Genomic DNA, 17,458 nt, shown 5'->3' with positions numbered 1-17,458 from the left:
CCAGGCTTGCAGAACTGCCACCCAGTCCTGCTGGGTAGCTACGCAAGAGAAAGCCCTGCTCATGCCCTCAAAGGCAAGGTAGGGAAAAATGCCAGAGGCAGGGAAGCCTTTGCCTTCAGAAAAACTTCACAGTCCTGGGAGCCCCAGCATTGGGGCCAGAACAGGACTGTTAACTGAATTCATTGCTGACTGTGCATCTTTTATTTTTGTTGCGTGTGGCAGCATGGAGACTCAGTCAGAGGAGAGCCCTGCCCCAGGCAGCAGCACACGGAGATCAGTTAAAAGGACTGCGTATTGCTTTTTTACCTATTGGCCTTGGGGGCAAGGGATCAGCCTTGGGGAGGGCGATTCCTGCGAGCCCCTACCCCTTGCTACTTTTTGTTCAACAACCCTGTCCACCCCCACCCAATTTCCCAACATATATTTTTTTTTAAGTTGGCACCCTTGGGGAGTGGGGGAGCGATTGCAGATGTGGGGGGTGTTGGGAGAAGCCCAGGAGCCTCCTACGCCCACTGGCTTGGATAGTGAATGGAAGGTCCCTGCAAGCCTCATGGTGCTTGCTGCTGCTGCTCTCTGTGCCTGCTTCCTTCTCTCCCGCCTTGCTCCTTGGTGTCTGACTGCTGTGCGTTCACTGGCTTCGTGTCTGTGCCTAGAACCTCCACAAGCTTCTTGTCCTTACCTTCAAACCCATCCATGGCCTCACCCCTCCTTATCTCTCTGTGCTTATATCCTAACATGTTCCTTCCCGTGACCTTTGCTCTGCCAGCTCTACCATCCAAAGTTCTCCTGCTCTTTGAAAAAAGACAACCAATTTTCCTTTCCTTCTCCTTGTGCCTGGAACTGCCTCCCAAAACTCCTCCATGCAGCCACCTCCCTTACTTCCTTTCAGTCCCTCCTCAAAAGTCGCCCTTTCCAGGAAGCCTTTAGATTACCCCCTACTACCTATACCTTATTGCAGCCATCCCCAACGTGGCACCTCTAGATGGAGAGCCAGCATAGTGTAGTGCTGAGAGTGCTGGACTGGGAGGCATGGAAGCTGAGTCCATGGAAGCTGGACTCGGCCATGGAAGCTCACTGGGTGACTTTGGGCCAGTCACAGACTCTCAGCCCAACCTACCTCACAGGGTTGTTGTTGTGAGGATAAAATGGAGGATAATGTAAACCTCCTTGGGTTCCTTGCAAGAGGAAAAGGGGCAGGATATAAATGCAATAAAAATAAATGTTTTGGGCTGCAGCTCCCATTAGTCTCAGCCAACATAGCCAATGTTCACTGATGATGGGTGTTGGTCTGTAGTGGGAACATGGAAACCAGTTGTTATTTTGAGCGGTTTAGTGGTGTATAACAAATTGCTCCTCATGTCTAGACTTCTGGTTGGGCCTGTTGCTTTTAGTGCAACATGCTATGCTTCTTCTCACGAGTCAGTTATGTTTGATACAGAACAACTTGAGAGGCTAGTAGCTAAACCTCTGGTGAGGTCTCAAGGTTAGCCACTTGTTAGGAGAGTAGCTGCGATGGAGTTATCTATGCTGGCTTACTGTCAAACATTCTCATAGTCATTGGAGTATGGCCAGGATAGGGATGGGATTAATGTGAGCATAATAGTATATATGAATCCCTGAGACACCCCCAGGGTTGGATCTCATTACAGACTGATCCAGATAGGTGCTGCGTACCACAGGCAACACAGAGTCCAAAATGTGGTGGGGGTATCACACTGGGGAAAGTAGGGACCTGTCATAGCTATTCTTTGTAAAGCACCCTGTACATAAATTGTGTTATATAAGCACATAGAAATGTCAGCTCTACCAAAATTCATTCTTGTCCTAGTTTACCCTATAGTGTGACACCAGGTTTAAGTGAGAGAGAGAGAGAACAAGCATCTTTGTGTCTTTATGCTGGTAAAAAAAAATACAGGACTTGAGGTGGGAAAGGCAAGATAATACCAATCCCAAAGATGCCATTTCTTAATTTCTAATAGTTGATTTAAAAAAATCTATTAAGATACAAAGGTTTATCTATCCAAAGCTTTCATTTTCTGTTTTTTATAAATTTTAAGTACATCCAGAGTGATTATTCTCAATTACAGAGTGGGACTGCACAAGATTTTAGAAATAAATCAAATTACAAACCAAAAATATTTCAGCAAGTCTTATCTGGAAAAGGTTTTAAAAAGAGACTTTTTGAAGAAGAAAACTTAAGTTCCATTTATTTCAATGACTTTTTTCAAAGCATGATTCAGTCTGGATCCAACCTAGTGTACTGTCAACTGAAAAACCAATTGTGTAATTATTCTTGAGGCCAAATTATAAAACAAAGAGAAAGCAGAGAATTCTGCAATAATTAAGCCACGGTTTTTATTTTGAAGTTTTTCTTCATCTGATGAGCAAGTCACTCTAGTTTTAATGTACAGACAAATTGTACTGAATTAATGTCCCAACTCCATGGATAACAATCACTTTGATACGCTCTAGAGTTGCTACTGCAAAAATCCAGTTAAACAAATAAGTCCCTGTGCTTAAGATTTGCTTTCAGACTAGCTCTCGACTCAGGTAAAAAAAAACCTGTTATGAAAATAGGGGCTAACCAGATACCTCAGTGATGCTTACAAGCAGGGCATTAACCCAATAGATATCTCCCGTTTGGCCCCAGCATCTAATGTTCAACGGTATATTGCCCCAGAATATTGAATACATTTATGTAATCAATTAATGGCTCACATCTTCAGATCCTTGTATGCAGCAACAAGCTTTGTGTATGTCAGGAGTGGACAGAAAATAGATCAGGATCTACTGGTAGATCTCCGGGTGATTTGTGTTAATTCTGCAAGGGTTTTCCCTATTTTCTAACTCCCTATTTTCTAAGAATAGCAACAGTTAAAAAGCTCCCCTGCCCCAAGTTAGGTTGCTGAAAAAGAATGCATGGGGTGTATGGGGACGGACGGACGACAACAAGTGGAGTGTGTGTGTATATAAGGACTTGTGACTGTGGTTCTGGTATTGATCAAAAATTTCTGAGCTGCGCATGTACCTGGAGGCACTCTCTTCCTTAATTTTTAGCCAGTATTTTGCACCTGGTTCTGGTTCTTGGACCTCAAGGTTCTAGTAAAAAAACAAGAAATCCTCAAAGTTAATCCCACAAGCCTGAGGATATTCCCTGCATTGTCAGCCTAACTGGCCGCAGGGGTATCAAAGCACAGACTTGTCAAGATTTGGGCTGGAGTCCCGATCCTTTAGCCACTGCATCTCTTATTTACCTTTTCACTCATGGAAGCTCCCTCATCCACTATCCCTGAATGTTCCTATTCCCGCACATTTTAGCGATACTTGAAAGCGATCATACTCAGAGAATGTCAGGTAGTAACTATTTTGTGCCAAAGGACAATGCTAATAATAATAATAATAATACTGATACCCTTGAACAATTTTATTTTGCTCTGTGAATTTGCAAGGTAAGAAACACTGCATTTTAAAGCAAAACATGCAGGCTTCTTCAAATTATGTTATGCCTGCCTACCTAGGGAATAAGGCTCTTTTCCCTTAAAATAGGTCACAACTTCCCACCCCACTACAGCCTGCTTTCCAGAAACAGAAAGTGAGGCAGAAAACCTTTGGCTCAACTACCAATTGAGACTGCAGGTGAGGGTTCACCTGATGGAATGCTTCTTCTCTGCCCTCCCCCCACAAACAAGATTTTTACACATAGGGTTGGATCCAGGATCTGCCTTCCATGGGCAGAAGGGCTCTAGTCACAGAACGAGCCTCCACCCAATTTTCAGGGACACCCCCCCGACACACACACACCTACCTCAACCCATTCTGAAGGATCCCCTAACCCTCTTTTGTAACTGTTTCAGGAGGCTGGAGGGACTGCTGTTGGGAGGAGGGGGAAGGGAAGTCTACTTCCACCAGCCTTGTTGCACATGCCTAAATCTGGATGCAACCCACAGAAAACTAGCTTGTCAGGGAAAAAGCTAGAGCCCTTCCCCTAGACATTTAATTTTCTATGTGCAAGGAATGCTTTGTATGGGGGAAGGATTCAGTTATGTGAACCTGGAGGGTTAAGAGGTACCGTCCAAACACAGTTTTACCATGTCATCTGCAACATTACTCCAAGCATCTGCTTGCCTGCTTTCCTCTGCATGGTATAAAGGCTAGGTCAGGGCTAGAAGTCTATGAAGGATTTACTTAATATTGCTTCTTTGTGTATTAAAAGTCTCTGTCTATAGGTGGACACTGACAGAATCAAGTGAGTCAAATGCACCAAGATGGAAAGGTTTTAACATTCAAATGGTGAAGGGAGTAGGGAGTGTCTATTTTTAGCACAGCTGGTTGGGGTCAAATGTCAAATGACAGCTCTGCAACACAGAGGTTCTTTTAGGAAAGGAGTCTGGCAATTCTGAGATTCGTGGTAAAACAAAACTGGGGGCAAAGTTCTGCTTCATGAAAGGGCTTCTAGGAAACAGTCCAGCAGGAAAAATCCGCACGGTAAGCAACATGTTGATCTCAGGCGTCATCCAGCTGTTACCTGCTCAGTGACTGGCGCAGCTCTTCATACATTATTTGGTCCTAATGATGCCGGGGCAGGGAGGGGAAACAAAAACAAATGCATTCAGTAAGACCGCAACATTTTCTAGGCTTTGCACCAGCTTTGCTGCAGAGAAAATGAAAGCGAAACAGCCTCTTGTGCCTAGCGGCAACGATTTGGCTCCAATGTTTACAAAAGACATCTAGGAAGAGGCAAAGTGGCTAGTCTCTTAGCTTCTGTAAGACTCCAATGATGTCTTAATTTATTAAACAGGAGGCTGTGCCAAGAGCCTTCATTCCCTATTCTCAGCAAGACTTCACTCCCCCACCCCCAAATATGAAGGCAGATGATGTGCTGCAGGCATAACACATGTTCTGTCAGATCAGACTTGCCTTGACAAGAGTGAAAGGAGGTGACTTTAAAAATGTCAGTATATATAAAGTCTATAATCAGTAATTAGAGGTTCCCACAACTGCATAGCCAAATAAAAGGTGTTCCAATCTGAATTTATTACAGGCTGTCCATATGGAGTGCTACTTCTACAGTCCAGCTAAAGTTGGTAATGATTACTTACCACTGAAATCAATGGCATAGAGTTATTTGTGCTAAACTTGCTCCAGAGGTTTCAGTTAGATGTGCAGCACAATCCTACACTCAGGATTGTCTACTCAAGTAAATCCCACTGAGTTCAATAGGACTTCCTTCCAGGTAAGAATACATAGGATTAGTGGTTTGGTCACAACTAGCATTTGCTGCATGGAGTCAAAATATTTAAGAAAAATGAACAGTACAATGTTCCCTGTACTATGCCAGCACAACAATGCTTGCCAGAAAGATATCAGACATATTAACTCAGTTTCTTTTCAGTGAGATTTTTGGGCTTAAAACCACACCAGAATTTCAGAAACATTTCTTCAGGTTAACAGAGAAAAAGGCTCCCCATGGTTTTAACTAATGCTGTTGAGGGAGATTCGAGCTGTAATTATGCTTGCTGAAAATGTTTTCTTGGAACAAAGTCATCTTCTTCATAAAGTAGATGTTACACTAGGCCACAGGTAAAGTCACGCTGCAGATTCCTGTTCCAGTTAACTGTATTCTGCATGTTTTGACTAGGTGAACGCCAACAAATGAAACACTGGAAAATGTAAAGGGACTTCAGCGTCTGGTGCAGAACCCACCAGCATTAAGTTATCAGTCTGAGAGCTTACAGCAACAAAATGATGTGACAGACAAGAGAGAAGCTGAAGTGTGCCTTGAAAAATCAAGCTTGCATGTCAGATACATCCACCCGCTTCTCTCCCACTTGGAATAAGGAGACAACATGAAGTGCTATTCTGCCCATATTCAGGCTGTGACATCCTGTGGGGTGCCTCAGGATTCCCTAACACAACAGCACTATAGCTGACAGGCATAGGAGAATGCCTAGAACACCACATGCCCAGAAAGCATGGTTCCATCTCTGAATCCCAATTGAATGGATAAAGGAAATGCCACTGTTCTAGCTAGGAGCTAATCAAGAACAAAACACACAGACGTGCTTTTTTCTTTTTCTAGGTTCAAGTGAAGCCTGCTTCCAATTTGAACTAGAAAACAACACTGTATCCCATGTAGCAGAAGTAAGCTTAAGCTAAAATTCAGAAATATTATGTGGTACAGCCCTTCTAGGACTATAGGACTTCAGAATGCGGGGAATCATCTATTTTAATGCTCCCCAAGTTAAAAGTTTCCTGCACCTAGAAAGCTAGCAAGTCAAGGAGAGGTGCTCTAGCCTTACCCTGACTTGCACTAGTTTTCAATATGCAGGGAGTCTGGAGCATTCATTAAAGTCTCCCGATTTCTATCCATTATATTCCTGATCCTGGATAAAAGTTCACATACTTAAGAGCATTTTATAATATGAAATAATGATAACATTGAGGCAATTCAAAGTCAGATGACAATAAACAGAAGTTGTGACCTAAGCTTTAACTCTGCTTATGCAAGGTATGCGAGTGTTCATGACAAAAAGCAACTAGAATGGATGAACAGTTCTGGAGGACTATTCCTGAACACTTAGACTGAGAACTTCTAGGCGTAAACAGATCCAAAACGCTAAAACTCAGTCAAAGAAGGTGAAAAACAGTTTGACACGCAAAGTACTTATGCCCTGTTCCTTAGCAGAACACTTTCATCTAAACCAGTGGTTTCCAAACTGTTCCAGGGAGTGTCATTCTCCACTTACGGAGGATGAGATTTCCAGAGAAAGAGAGCTCGTTCAGTGCTGCTAATCCTCCCTGGGTGTAGAAGTATTCTCTTCCAAATCCAACTCTTCCCTCCCAAAATATCCACACTGAATTTACACTTATCAGCAGACAAGGTTGAAGGAACAAGACAGGAAGGCTTTGATTCTGAGCTTACTGGAGTGGGAGGCTTGATAGAAAATAGCTGTCACGCTTTAAGCAGTAAACAATTCTCAATTTACCAGGTGCCTTCTCTTTTACAGAGATAATAACCCAACCTGGCTGAGGCCCTGATCTACATCATATTTAGAGTTGCCTTTTAGAGAATATTGAGACTGTCTCAGTCAAACTAAATAGCTTAATGCATATTTCTTTGCAGTCTCCCATTACATTAATGTTCTGTGTCAGTCACAGCTTAAGTCTCCAACTGAAAACTTACAGCATTTCTTACCTTTTCTGATATAGAAGATTTCACTTTCTTGAAAGCTTCTTCGAAGTGTTTTCTGGCAATCTTGATTTCTCCTGTGAAGGATATGGTAAAATAGGAGACGCTTAACATGATTCCAGAATATTCTAATGAAATGGAACCTGACTGAATTAACAAAAAAAGTAAGGAGAAGATAACAATAACTGCTTCACTTGGGTTGGATCCATGAACTGCCTTCCACGAGAGGAAGGCTTCCACTGGGGGAGAGGGTCCTTCTGTCCTGTCCTTCTTTTAATTCATTAACAACCTCTTTGGGTCTTGTGTGGCCAATACTGGATCAACAGTTAAGAGAATTCTGGGTGACAAATCTCCCATAAGCCTTTATTTACAAAAGTGACCTAGTATAAAGCCCAGAAGTCATGAACAGAGGACTTCTGTGGCAATCTGCATGTTGCCCTCTTTGAGGGCCACTGATGCACCTAGCTAGGAGGCACACCCAGGCTGGTACACACAATGAATCAATGGGGTTCCACGTCCTAGAAATCTCAGAGTCTACCCTTGCTCTTCACTCTAAACAAATATTCTCCTCTTTGCTTTACAGATCTTGATCTTAGTAATGATCCGTCGCTTGCCTTATCTAAGCCTTCAGCCGAACAATTCTGCTACCTAGATTGTGGCTGGGTTCAGACAACACGCTAACCGACCGTGGGTTGTCCCGAATGCAACCCACAGTGGATTAGTGTGTCATGTGGAGAGCATTTTTCCTGCCCATGATCAGTAATTTGCCCACGCTCATTACCCACCCTCAGCAGAGTGGGTACGGGGCCCTGGGGTGGCTTACCCTGTCGTGGGTTGGGACGCTCAGTGGATAAATTGCAGCAACCGGTGAGATGGCCGCCTAGAGTGCTCAGAAGTGCTGGTGATGCTCTAGCCCACGTGGCCAAACTCGATGGTCACAGTCACGTAACAACAGCTGAAGCAGCCGACACAACCCTGTTCCCACTGCAGTGGCCACTGGGATATGCGGCCACAGGACGATGACGGAACCACGCTGCTTTGCAAGGTTCCGCGATCATGGACTGTGTGTGTGCTTGTTGTGATTTCCCTCCCCCTCCCCATGGTTCCACTATCCCCTCCCCCCCCCAGTGACTGTGTGAACATGCCCTGTATCTCCTTCACATACATTAATAAAACTGCGTAGTCTGAAACAGATTTTTGGGAAGAATGTGGGTGTTCTGAAAAATACGTGGTGTGGTGGCTGGAGAAATTATATAGATAATGTTGGGCACTGGGCATCCTTAGAGGGAAGAAGAGTAGACACAGCGTGAATATGTCCAGAGGCCATGAAAAGACGAAGAGATTCATGCTCTAAAAACTGAAGCCTTACACAGCCATGGAGGACTAGAGTCATATGTTTAAGTGAAAGCCTAGTTTAAATGAAAGGCTAGGATAAGGCTATCAATGGCTACAAGTCATGATGGCTATATACTACCTCCAGTACCAGAAGTAGTATTCCTCTGTATACCAGATGCTGGGGAACATGAGTGGGAACGTGCGGCTGCACTCATCTCCTACTGGTGGGTTTCCCATAGGCAGCTGATTGGCAACTGTGTGAAATAGCTCCCTACAATGACATAGTTTTCAAGAAGTGAATATTCCTTCAGTAACAATTTCTGCATCTCTGCCAAACCTGAAGTTGCTGAGCAACTTCACAGAACACAAAACATACTCATGGATTTTATGCTACAGACACCACAGCAAATTCATACAACATAAACTGATTTCCTAGCCTTTGGTTGAGCCTGACCTATAGCAGTCTGAACAGCTTCATTACCTTTCAGAACTGACTAAAGAAACAGGCCAACTGGCTCCATCTTCAAGTGACTGTATTTAATTTCCCCCTTGTTACCTTTCTTGTTTGTGGTATTGAGCGCCATTTCTTGTTTCAGGGCACAAACAGAAGCCTCCCGTACTAGAGCTGAAAGATCTGCTCCCCTACAAAGATATAAGACAGATAAACAATGAGTCATTTTAGGATCCAAATCATCATGAGGATGAAGAATGCAAAAGCAGGAGCAGCAGACCAACATTAAAGATTTGTGCAATTTCCCCTTCTGTTGTACTGCCTTGCCATGGGATTTGCAGCTGGTACCTGCAGGAGAGAAGATGCTTTAGGGGTAGGTGTTCTGTCTTCAGTGTAACATGAAGCAGCCTTTAAAATAAAAAGAGTTCACTAGAAAGGGAAGCACCAAAATGGAGGATGAAATTTACAAATTTATTGACAAGACTGGGATACAAGTAGTACATGCCCTGGTCTCCTCTCATTTAGACTACTGTAATGTGCTCTACGTGGGGTTACCCTTGAAGACGGTTCGGAAACTGCAGCTGGTACAGAACGTGGTGGCTCGCCTGATTAAAGGCAGCCGCCGGCGAGATCACATCACTCCAGTGCTGAAGGAGTTGCACTGGTTACCAGTTGTTTTCTGGGCCAAATTCAAGGTGTTGGTTTTGACCTTTAAAACCCTATATGGTTCCGGCCCAGCCTATCTTAAGGAGCGCCTCCAGCAGCACCAGACAGGCCGCTTCACAAGATCAGCCTCGGATAGCCTTCTCTCTTTCCCATCAGCCAGGACAGCTAGACTGGTGGGGACCAGGGAGAGGGCCTTTTCTGTGGTGGCCCCCACTCTGTGGAACTCCCTCCCTAGGGAACTCCGTCATGCTCCCTCTTTAATGAGCTTCCGTCATGCATTAAAAACGTGGCTGTTCAGGCAGGCATTTGGGGTGGGTTACGGTATTTTAGAAAATGTTTTTATTGTAGAATTTTATTGTTTTAAACTGTTTTTATTGTATGTTGTACATTGCCCAGAGTGGCTGGGTGACCAGCCAGATGGGCGATTAATAAATTTAATAATATATATAATATATATATCTCTGCAACCATGAACTGCCCATGAATGAAACTCTTTATCACTTGAAGGGGTGGGGCACAGAGTTTCAAATGATTACCGCTAGATGTCTCTCTCAGCACACAAACAGCCCCTAGCCTCAGTCAGTCGCAACATGGCGACCCCGCAACACAAGGCGTTTTGAGTTCTGCAGTTCAGCAAGACTGAATCCGCAATTGCGGTGCAGCGTGTGTTTCAACGGCGTTTTGGCATTGATCTGCCAATACAAAAGAGCATTTGTCGTTGGTACCAACAATTTGAGGGAACAGGCTGTTTATGTAAGGGGAAGAGCACAGGGTGACCACGCACTTCAGAGGAAAACATGAGAAGAATTCAAGAGAGTTTTCAGTGTAGCCCGCACAAGTCCACTAGTCGTGCCAGCCGAGAACTTGCGGTCTCTCATACGACTGTCTGGCTTGTGTTAAGGTGACGTTTAATCATGAGGCCGTACCGGTTGCAATTGGTACAGGCTCTTCGTGCAGGTGACAAAGGAAACAAAAACAGAATCATGGCAGCGGTGACTTCAGTGGACGAAGACACTTTGAGAGGTGTTTGGGACGAATTCAACTATCGTCTCGATATTGTCCATACAGCAGGTGGAGGGCACATAGAGCATTTATAAAATGGTTAGTAAGACTTGATAAGTCATTAAACCGTTTGTAAGTTTTGGTGTAATTGTAACATGTTGCCATCGTGAAATATACTGCTTTGAAATTGGGTCCATCATTTTGAAACACCCTGTATAATAATTTAAAATATGTGTATTTCTCTGTATGGAGTAAGTAAGGTCTAATCTGCTCACAAGGAAACTGGGCTGAATCTTAACAACTTCATACAACATCAGTTTTCCTTGCATTCCTTTGAACAGACAGATTTCATTAGTTCAGAATCTGTCCTTCAATATAACCACTAAAGTAACTGAATCAGAAAGCCACAGGTCTGTTTGCTTTGCAAAATTTAATAGATTTCACTACTGTCACAAATCAGTGGACTCAGGTAGGAAGAAATCTGGAGCAGTAGTGAAGCTTAAGAAGATGAATTAACGGTGAAAAAGATGAGCATTCGGGGGCAATGGCTTAGTTTCTACTACTGAAAAAGCAAAACCAAAGATTGAGTAAGAACAGCTCCTACAGGAGGTGATGGGAGATAACGAGGGGGAAGCTACTCACGTATAACAATCACAGCAGGGATGATAAGCAATTTCTTCAAGGTCCACATGAGTGTCAAGTGGTGGTCTGGTTCCATCCTACAGAAGTTGAGAAGCTATTTAGAAATGTGGGGCATCAAATACAATTATCCATCTAGGACTGCAGAATAATTTTCAACATATAGCATTCTAGTATCAAAACTCCATTTCATCATCAATTTAATTTCAGAATTTAATTTCGTTTCATTGCCAAACGATTCTGCAAGTTTCTGAGGAATGCGAATAGTTGGCTTGGGGCACTCACAGTTGTTAGCCTGCAATTCAGGATTTTAAAAATTTACTGAGGCCAGCATTATAAGTGTTCTTTGTACCCTGCCACTCTGGAAAGCTGGGCTTTGTGTAATGGAAAGTGTAAATTCAGTGTGGATCCTTTGGGAGGGAAAAGCTGGATTTGGAAGATAATATTTCTACACCCAGAAGGCAGTGACAGTCTGAAGGAGGTAATGGTGTGACAACGAATCTTTGGAGTCAGGGGCTGCTTGCAGGCTCCCAGGTTTCCCCAGTTACCTAGTGATAAGAGCCTGAAACAGAACTAGTTAGGGTATTTTTTAGAAAATGATGTTTTTACTGTAGAATTTTATTATTTTAAACTGTTCTATTATATATTTGTACATCACCCAGAGTGGCTGGGTGACCAGCCAGATGGGCGATTAATAAATTTAATTAATTAATTAATTAATTAATTGTTGAATAGAACATAAAGGATTCAGGACAAGGGCTCTTTAAATGATCCAAGGACTCTGAGAGGTGGAACAGGTGGGGCAGAAGCAAAGGATAAAAGCCTGAATGCTGGAGACATAAGGGGGAGAGAAGGAAGCCAAAGCAGGAGCAGCAGCTGGGGCAAGCAACCCTAAAGGAACAAAGACCAGAAGGCAATAAATCTGGAAAGGCACCTGCTCTTGAAAGACAATTAACTGAAACAGATGCTTGGCTGCTAAGAGAGACCTTCCAGCAGAGACAGCAGCAAAGGGACAGATACAAAAAGGAGTGGACACAGAAAGACATAGCCACTTCCCCAAGTAATCAGTCATCCTGATCCTAGAACTACACATCCTAGAGCTTATTCCACAATGTAGGAAATCATTCTGATCCTGCAGGCACTTGCCCATATTGCCCATGGGTATTTAGCTGGGTCCTGTATCCCCTTACCTCACTCACTGAATCTTCATCCTGGTCCTGTAAATACTTACCCAAGTCGCCTGCAGATGTTTAGCCTGATCCTGCAGTCACTTACCTTTCTCAGTGACCCTCCAAGCCTGGTCCTGCAAGTACTTACCAGTATCACTCACAGACATTTGTCCTGGTCCTGTAACTAAACAATATTGTTCAAGGCCATACTGCCTTATCAGCTGAATACTTACATAGCAAGCTAGGACGTATTCCTGATTCCACAACAATGGACGGTAACGATCCAGTGGGGTAACAAGGATCAATAAAGTTTATAGTGGCTACGTTTCTGTAGTCAAGGTGTTATTTGTAGATGGTGCCAATGGGAAAAGACATGCTCCCCTGGATGGAGGTGACATGCCTTGTGACACTGGGCAACAGTATAAATCTCTGCATGACGGGAGGGTTTTTTCAGGAGTCATCACACCACTGCCTCCTTCAAGCACACCATCATGTGATGATGCATTCATACTCTCCTGATCCAGCCTATCATTCCCCCGCAGCTAGTTTAAAGAAGCCATGATAGGCAAGGGTTGAGAGAGCATGTGGTGGACTGTACAGATGAAAGCGTCTTGAGATGAAGCTGCTCAGGTTTCAAAAGATGAAAGTGATCTCACAACACAGGACAAAACAATGAGCTAGACACCTCAACAGACACTGTATCAATTGTGGTGATTACACACAAAACCGTGTGCTTGCTGCAGGTCTCCCACCCATCTTTCATCTCTTCAGGTGCAGATCTTACGAAAAATCTCATCCAGTATTATTCATCACATTTGGTAAGAATTCACTTCTTTTTGGTGGCATGCTTCCAGGATATGCACTTGCAGGAGTTGTGGAAGCTGAATACACACAAAAGGCTGGGGCAGAACACCACCCAGAGAAGGGATGATAAAAGCAAACCAGTGCCACCAGCCTAGCTCCTTCGTTCACTCGACTGAATATTTATGCAAACCAGGATAGAGACATTTAAAAGTGATTATCTCATAGTGGCTTGCAACATAGCTTGCACATAATACTGTGTGAGAGTGAAATGGCCTCTTTCAACCAAGTGTACAGTATGTTTACAAGCGGCAGAGATCCACAGCCAATTGTGTAATTCTGCATTGTCTCCACAACTGAAATAAAAATGAGTAGCTTTCTCACACTTTATATGCTACTTATGATAGATGTCCCATTTTTAGCACTTTTGAAGCAGCACACGATGTACATGGGCTTTCAAAACCATTCCTCACTAATGCTCCTAAGCAAACTTAGCAGTCATGGGATGGAACCTTAAGGAACAGGAAGCAGTGAGTGGGAATAAATGAACAATTTTCATAATGGAGGGTTGTCAGAAGTGGGGTCCATCCATCCCCCAAGACACTGTATTGAGGCTGGTGTTTTTTAACTTGTTTATAAATGAACTGGAGTTAGAGGTGAGCAAGGTTTGCTCATAACACCAAATTATTCAGGGTGGTAAAAACAAAAACAGATTGCAAAGAGTTCCAAAAGGATCTCTCCAAAACTCCCATATGAGGGTTACAACATTTGGGTTTTTTTAAACTCCCGTATGAGGATTACAACATTGGGGGGGGGGGGGTTAATCTTAGAAAAAAGGTGAGTAAAGGGGGCCATGATACAGGTGTACAAAATCATGCATGACATGGAGTAATTGGATAGGTAGAAGGCAGTCACATAATCTAACACCTACACTGCCCCAGCCTCGCTATTTGCGAGTGTATTTCTGAGCTCAGTTTAAAACACTGGTCTTACCCTTTAAAGTAGGGGTGGGTAACTCTCAGGCCAAAACATCTGGAGAGCTACAGATCCCATCAGCCCTAGCCAGCACAGCCAATGGTGACGGACGATGGGAGTTGTAGGCCAAAATATCTGGAAGGTATGTCAGGCCTCATCTTTGCAGTCCTTCAGAACAGCCCGAATGACACATCCATTCTCAGTAGTTTTCTCCTATGGGTTTATAGGGCCACTTGATGGCAACTGTTTACTGCATGATTGATTTTAATGTTTGGATTTGGTTTTAGTCCTCTTGTTTGGCTTTTATTAGTTATTAAGTTGTTAACTGGATATTGTGTATTATTGATGTTTTCTGAATTTTGTAAACTGCCTTCTTTAGCCTAAAGGTGGCCTATAAGTATCTTTAAAGAAGTAAAAATAAGTTAAATAAAACCAGTTAATTCACTTTAGTTACCTAAAACTGATAACTAGAGGATTAATATACTGCAACGGAAATTATGCATTAATTAGATCAGCCTGGTCATTTGGCACTTGGCACTCTGCTGAGAAGTAACCCTCCCTTCCCTGCAAAAACTACACTGTGGTCCCACCAAAAAGGAGAACCTGAGCCATGCCTCCAATCGGCCAAATACTGCCTGAGTGTATCACAGGTCCCTGCTGAGCCCGTTCTACCAATTGCTTAGGCTTTTTCTCCTCAATTTAGCTTCAATGGTCTACAAACTCATTAGAGTAGAAGAGGAGAGAGAAACAGAATCCACAAACAGGTCACGTTGGCTGCAGACAGGAAGGAAAAGCAATGCTATTGCATGTTCAGGACATTCTTCTAATTCCATCTGCCATACAACTTTCCATCCAATTATTCTGCGAACCACTTTTCATATTTCTTTGGAAATAATTAAGGTCTTAGCCTTCCACCAGGCCCAACAATTGTCAACCAGCTCAAGCTCAATGCAATCTGAATAATCTTTTATGACTTTTAAGACTAATAGGGCAAACATACTTCAAACCCTAGGTTCTAAAATGAGTAAGTTCTGATGACTCCCAGGCAGCAAATGAACAACAAACCCCCCAAGTTCTTTCAATGAAGAATACAAGTATAGGGGCGAGAGTAGGATTTGGGAGACCCAGGTTCAAATCCTCACTTGGCCATGAAACTCACTGGGCAGCCTTGGGCCAGTCGCACACTCTCAGCCTAACCTATCTCATAGGATTGTTGTGAGGATGAAATGGAGCAGGGGATGCAGGGGTGAGGAATGGCCATGCATGATGCCCTGAGCTCCTTAGAAGAAGGGCAGGATATAACGTATGTTTAACAAATGTATTACAAGCTTAAAATATTGGCAGAATGGAAGACATATAACTGTATCATCCACCTGAAACTTTAGCCTAGGGGTGGGGAGCCTTTTTTCTGCTGAGAGGCACATTCCCTTAGGCATATTCTGTTGGGGGCTACATGCTGGTGGGGTGGGGCCAAAGCCAGGGGGCGGAGCCACCCTTCTCTCTCTCCCTGCTCCCCAAGCAGGCTGCTGGGGGAAGGTTAGATCACTCTTGCTAGAGGTCCCTTGCAGAGGGCTTCTGAAATCTGTCAGGGGGCTGCATGTGTCCCTAGGGTTGCAGGTTGCTCACCCCCGCTTAACTGTTACACAGTTACAAATTCCTAGAGGAGAAGGCTATCAATGGCTACTAGTCCTGATGGCTATGTGCTACCTCCAGTATCACAGGCAGCATGCCTATGTACACCAGTTGCTGGGGAACATGAGTGGGAGGGTGTTGTTGCACTGTGGCCTGCTTGTGGGTTTCCTGTGAGCAGCTGGTTTGCCCCTGTGTGAACAGAATGCTGGACTAGATGGACTTCGGTCTGATCCAGCAGGGCTCTTCTTATGGTCTTACACAATTATGTCCTCAGGGGCAAAAGCTTTAGCATGTCTTTCTAGCAATGCAGAAGTTGAGCAAGGTTAAGGCTGCAATCCTATTAGATGGATTACTTATTACCCATTATTACCTATTAGATGAATACTTAGATGGGGAGTAACCTTTGCTGAACTCAAGGGGACTTTGACGGGACTTAGTCTTGAGTAGATATGTATATGTTTGCTTTGTAATCACTCATGAAGCCTAAATGCAGAAAGGAGCCCAGCTTCAAGGTAACAAAGCTTCTGTGGTTAGAAGCCAAAGAGACACTGTGGCTGGCTGCAGTGTGCACATTTCGGCTTGGTAGGTCAGTGCTGAATAAGAATTAGGAGTCTTCTGGCAGAGCAACCCGTGGCACCATTCCCAGCAGGCCTAGAGGTGGCACTCCACGGCTCCAGCTCATCTGAGTGCACAGGAGGACCCCTGAACACTGTGCAACGTGGCTGCCACTTCTGAAAGCTTTCTAATCAGCAGCAGTGAGCGAAAGCTCACTCATTCCCACCCTAAAACCAGCTGCTGAAAGCAGAAGCCCTGCCTCTGCAGCTTTTCCTCTGTGCTGCTACAAAATGTTTTCTTTGGGACAACTACTGTGCAACCACGAGGCCACACCGTTTCAGCTGCATTGCCAACCACATACAGGTCTCTCTTACTCGTTATGAATGGCAACCGAGCATATTTAATTTAAGAACCTTTAAGCAACCTCAACCTATTGTTTGAAGAGTGACATTTTATTCCCTTCGGTAAATAATTCCCTTGAACATCTTAATTTTTGTTCATTTTGAAAGGTTGTCTCTAGTGATGGTGTCAATGCCTTGCCTACACCAGTGAAACCAGGCCAATGAGTTTCTTTTAGGCATATGTGGGTATAGTAGGTTTATACTGGTGGCAGCAGTTGAAAGGTTTTATAGCTGAGGAACCATCCCCTAACAGTGAGGTCTAATTGTGAACTTTATTGAGACTTGTGGCAGTGAGTTCCATAGACCCAAGCATCGGTGTTTAAAAAAGAAAAAGAAAAGAGAAATAGGTGGGGTAACCCACATGTTCCTCCATAGCATGTGGTTGTAGTGGCGGGATAACATACAGTGTTTCTCTCACAGGAGGGTCTTTGAACTACATTCATTGGCCGCAACAGTATCTAACAAGAACAAGTCCAGGAACACAGGACTTTATAGAACAAAATAAGTATACACATTTCTTCACATATTATGATATGGTGAGTCTAGTCACATGGTGGGAAACTGAGCATGACTTGGAGCATCCCTAAATATCTATCAGTAAAAGATATATTAGATCAATACTTTTAATAAGGAATGGAAGCAA

At 43.7% G+C, this 17,458-nt stretch overlaps 1 protein-coding gene across 8 annotated transcripts in view; it reads right to left on the bottom strand.

Moving 5' to 3' along the window:
- Window positions 1-2,183: 2,183 nt before the first annotated feature.
- Window positions 2,184-17,458, bottom strand: part of NVL (nuclear VCP like) — a 78,393-nt gene continuing 63,118 nt past the window's right edge. The window contains exons 20-24 of one of the 8 annotated variants that reach the window (XM_084828670.1): window positions 11,286-11,362; window positions 9,081-9,166; window positions 7,196-7,266; window positions 4,526-4,566; window positions 2,184-3,099 (exon numbers count right to left, since the gene is read on the bottom strand). In XM_084828670.1, coding sequence (XP_084684796.1) covers window positions 3,054-3,099; window positions 4,526-4,566; window positions 7,196-7,266; window positions 9,081-9,166; window positions 11,286-11,362 — 321 coding nt within the window. In that variant the 3' untranslated portion in view covers window positions 2,184-3,053. Of the gene's footprint in view, window positions 3,100-3,404; window positions 4,567-5,099; window positions 5,227-7,195; window positions 7,267-8,645; window positions 8,796-9,042; window positions 9,167-11,285; window positions 11,380-17,458 lie in introns of those variants that run through there. The other 7 variants (XR_014786918.1, XR_014786917.1, XM_084828671.1 and 4 more) reach the window with 7 other exon arrangements.

This window comes from Heloderma suspectum, chromosome 1 (genome assembly GCF_057233095.1).
Source record: "Heloderma suspectum isolate Gila_16-S chromosome 1, 16-S_ref, whole genome shotgun sequence".
Taxonomy (NCBI): domain Eukaryota; kingdom Metazoa; phylum Chordata; class Lepidosauria; order Squamata; family Helodermatidae; genus Heloderma; species Heloderma suspectum.
The sequence above is the reverse complement of the archived record's forward strand: the minus strand, read 5'-3'. Positions and strand labels throughout refer to the sequence as shown.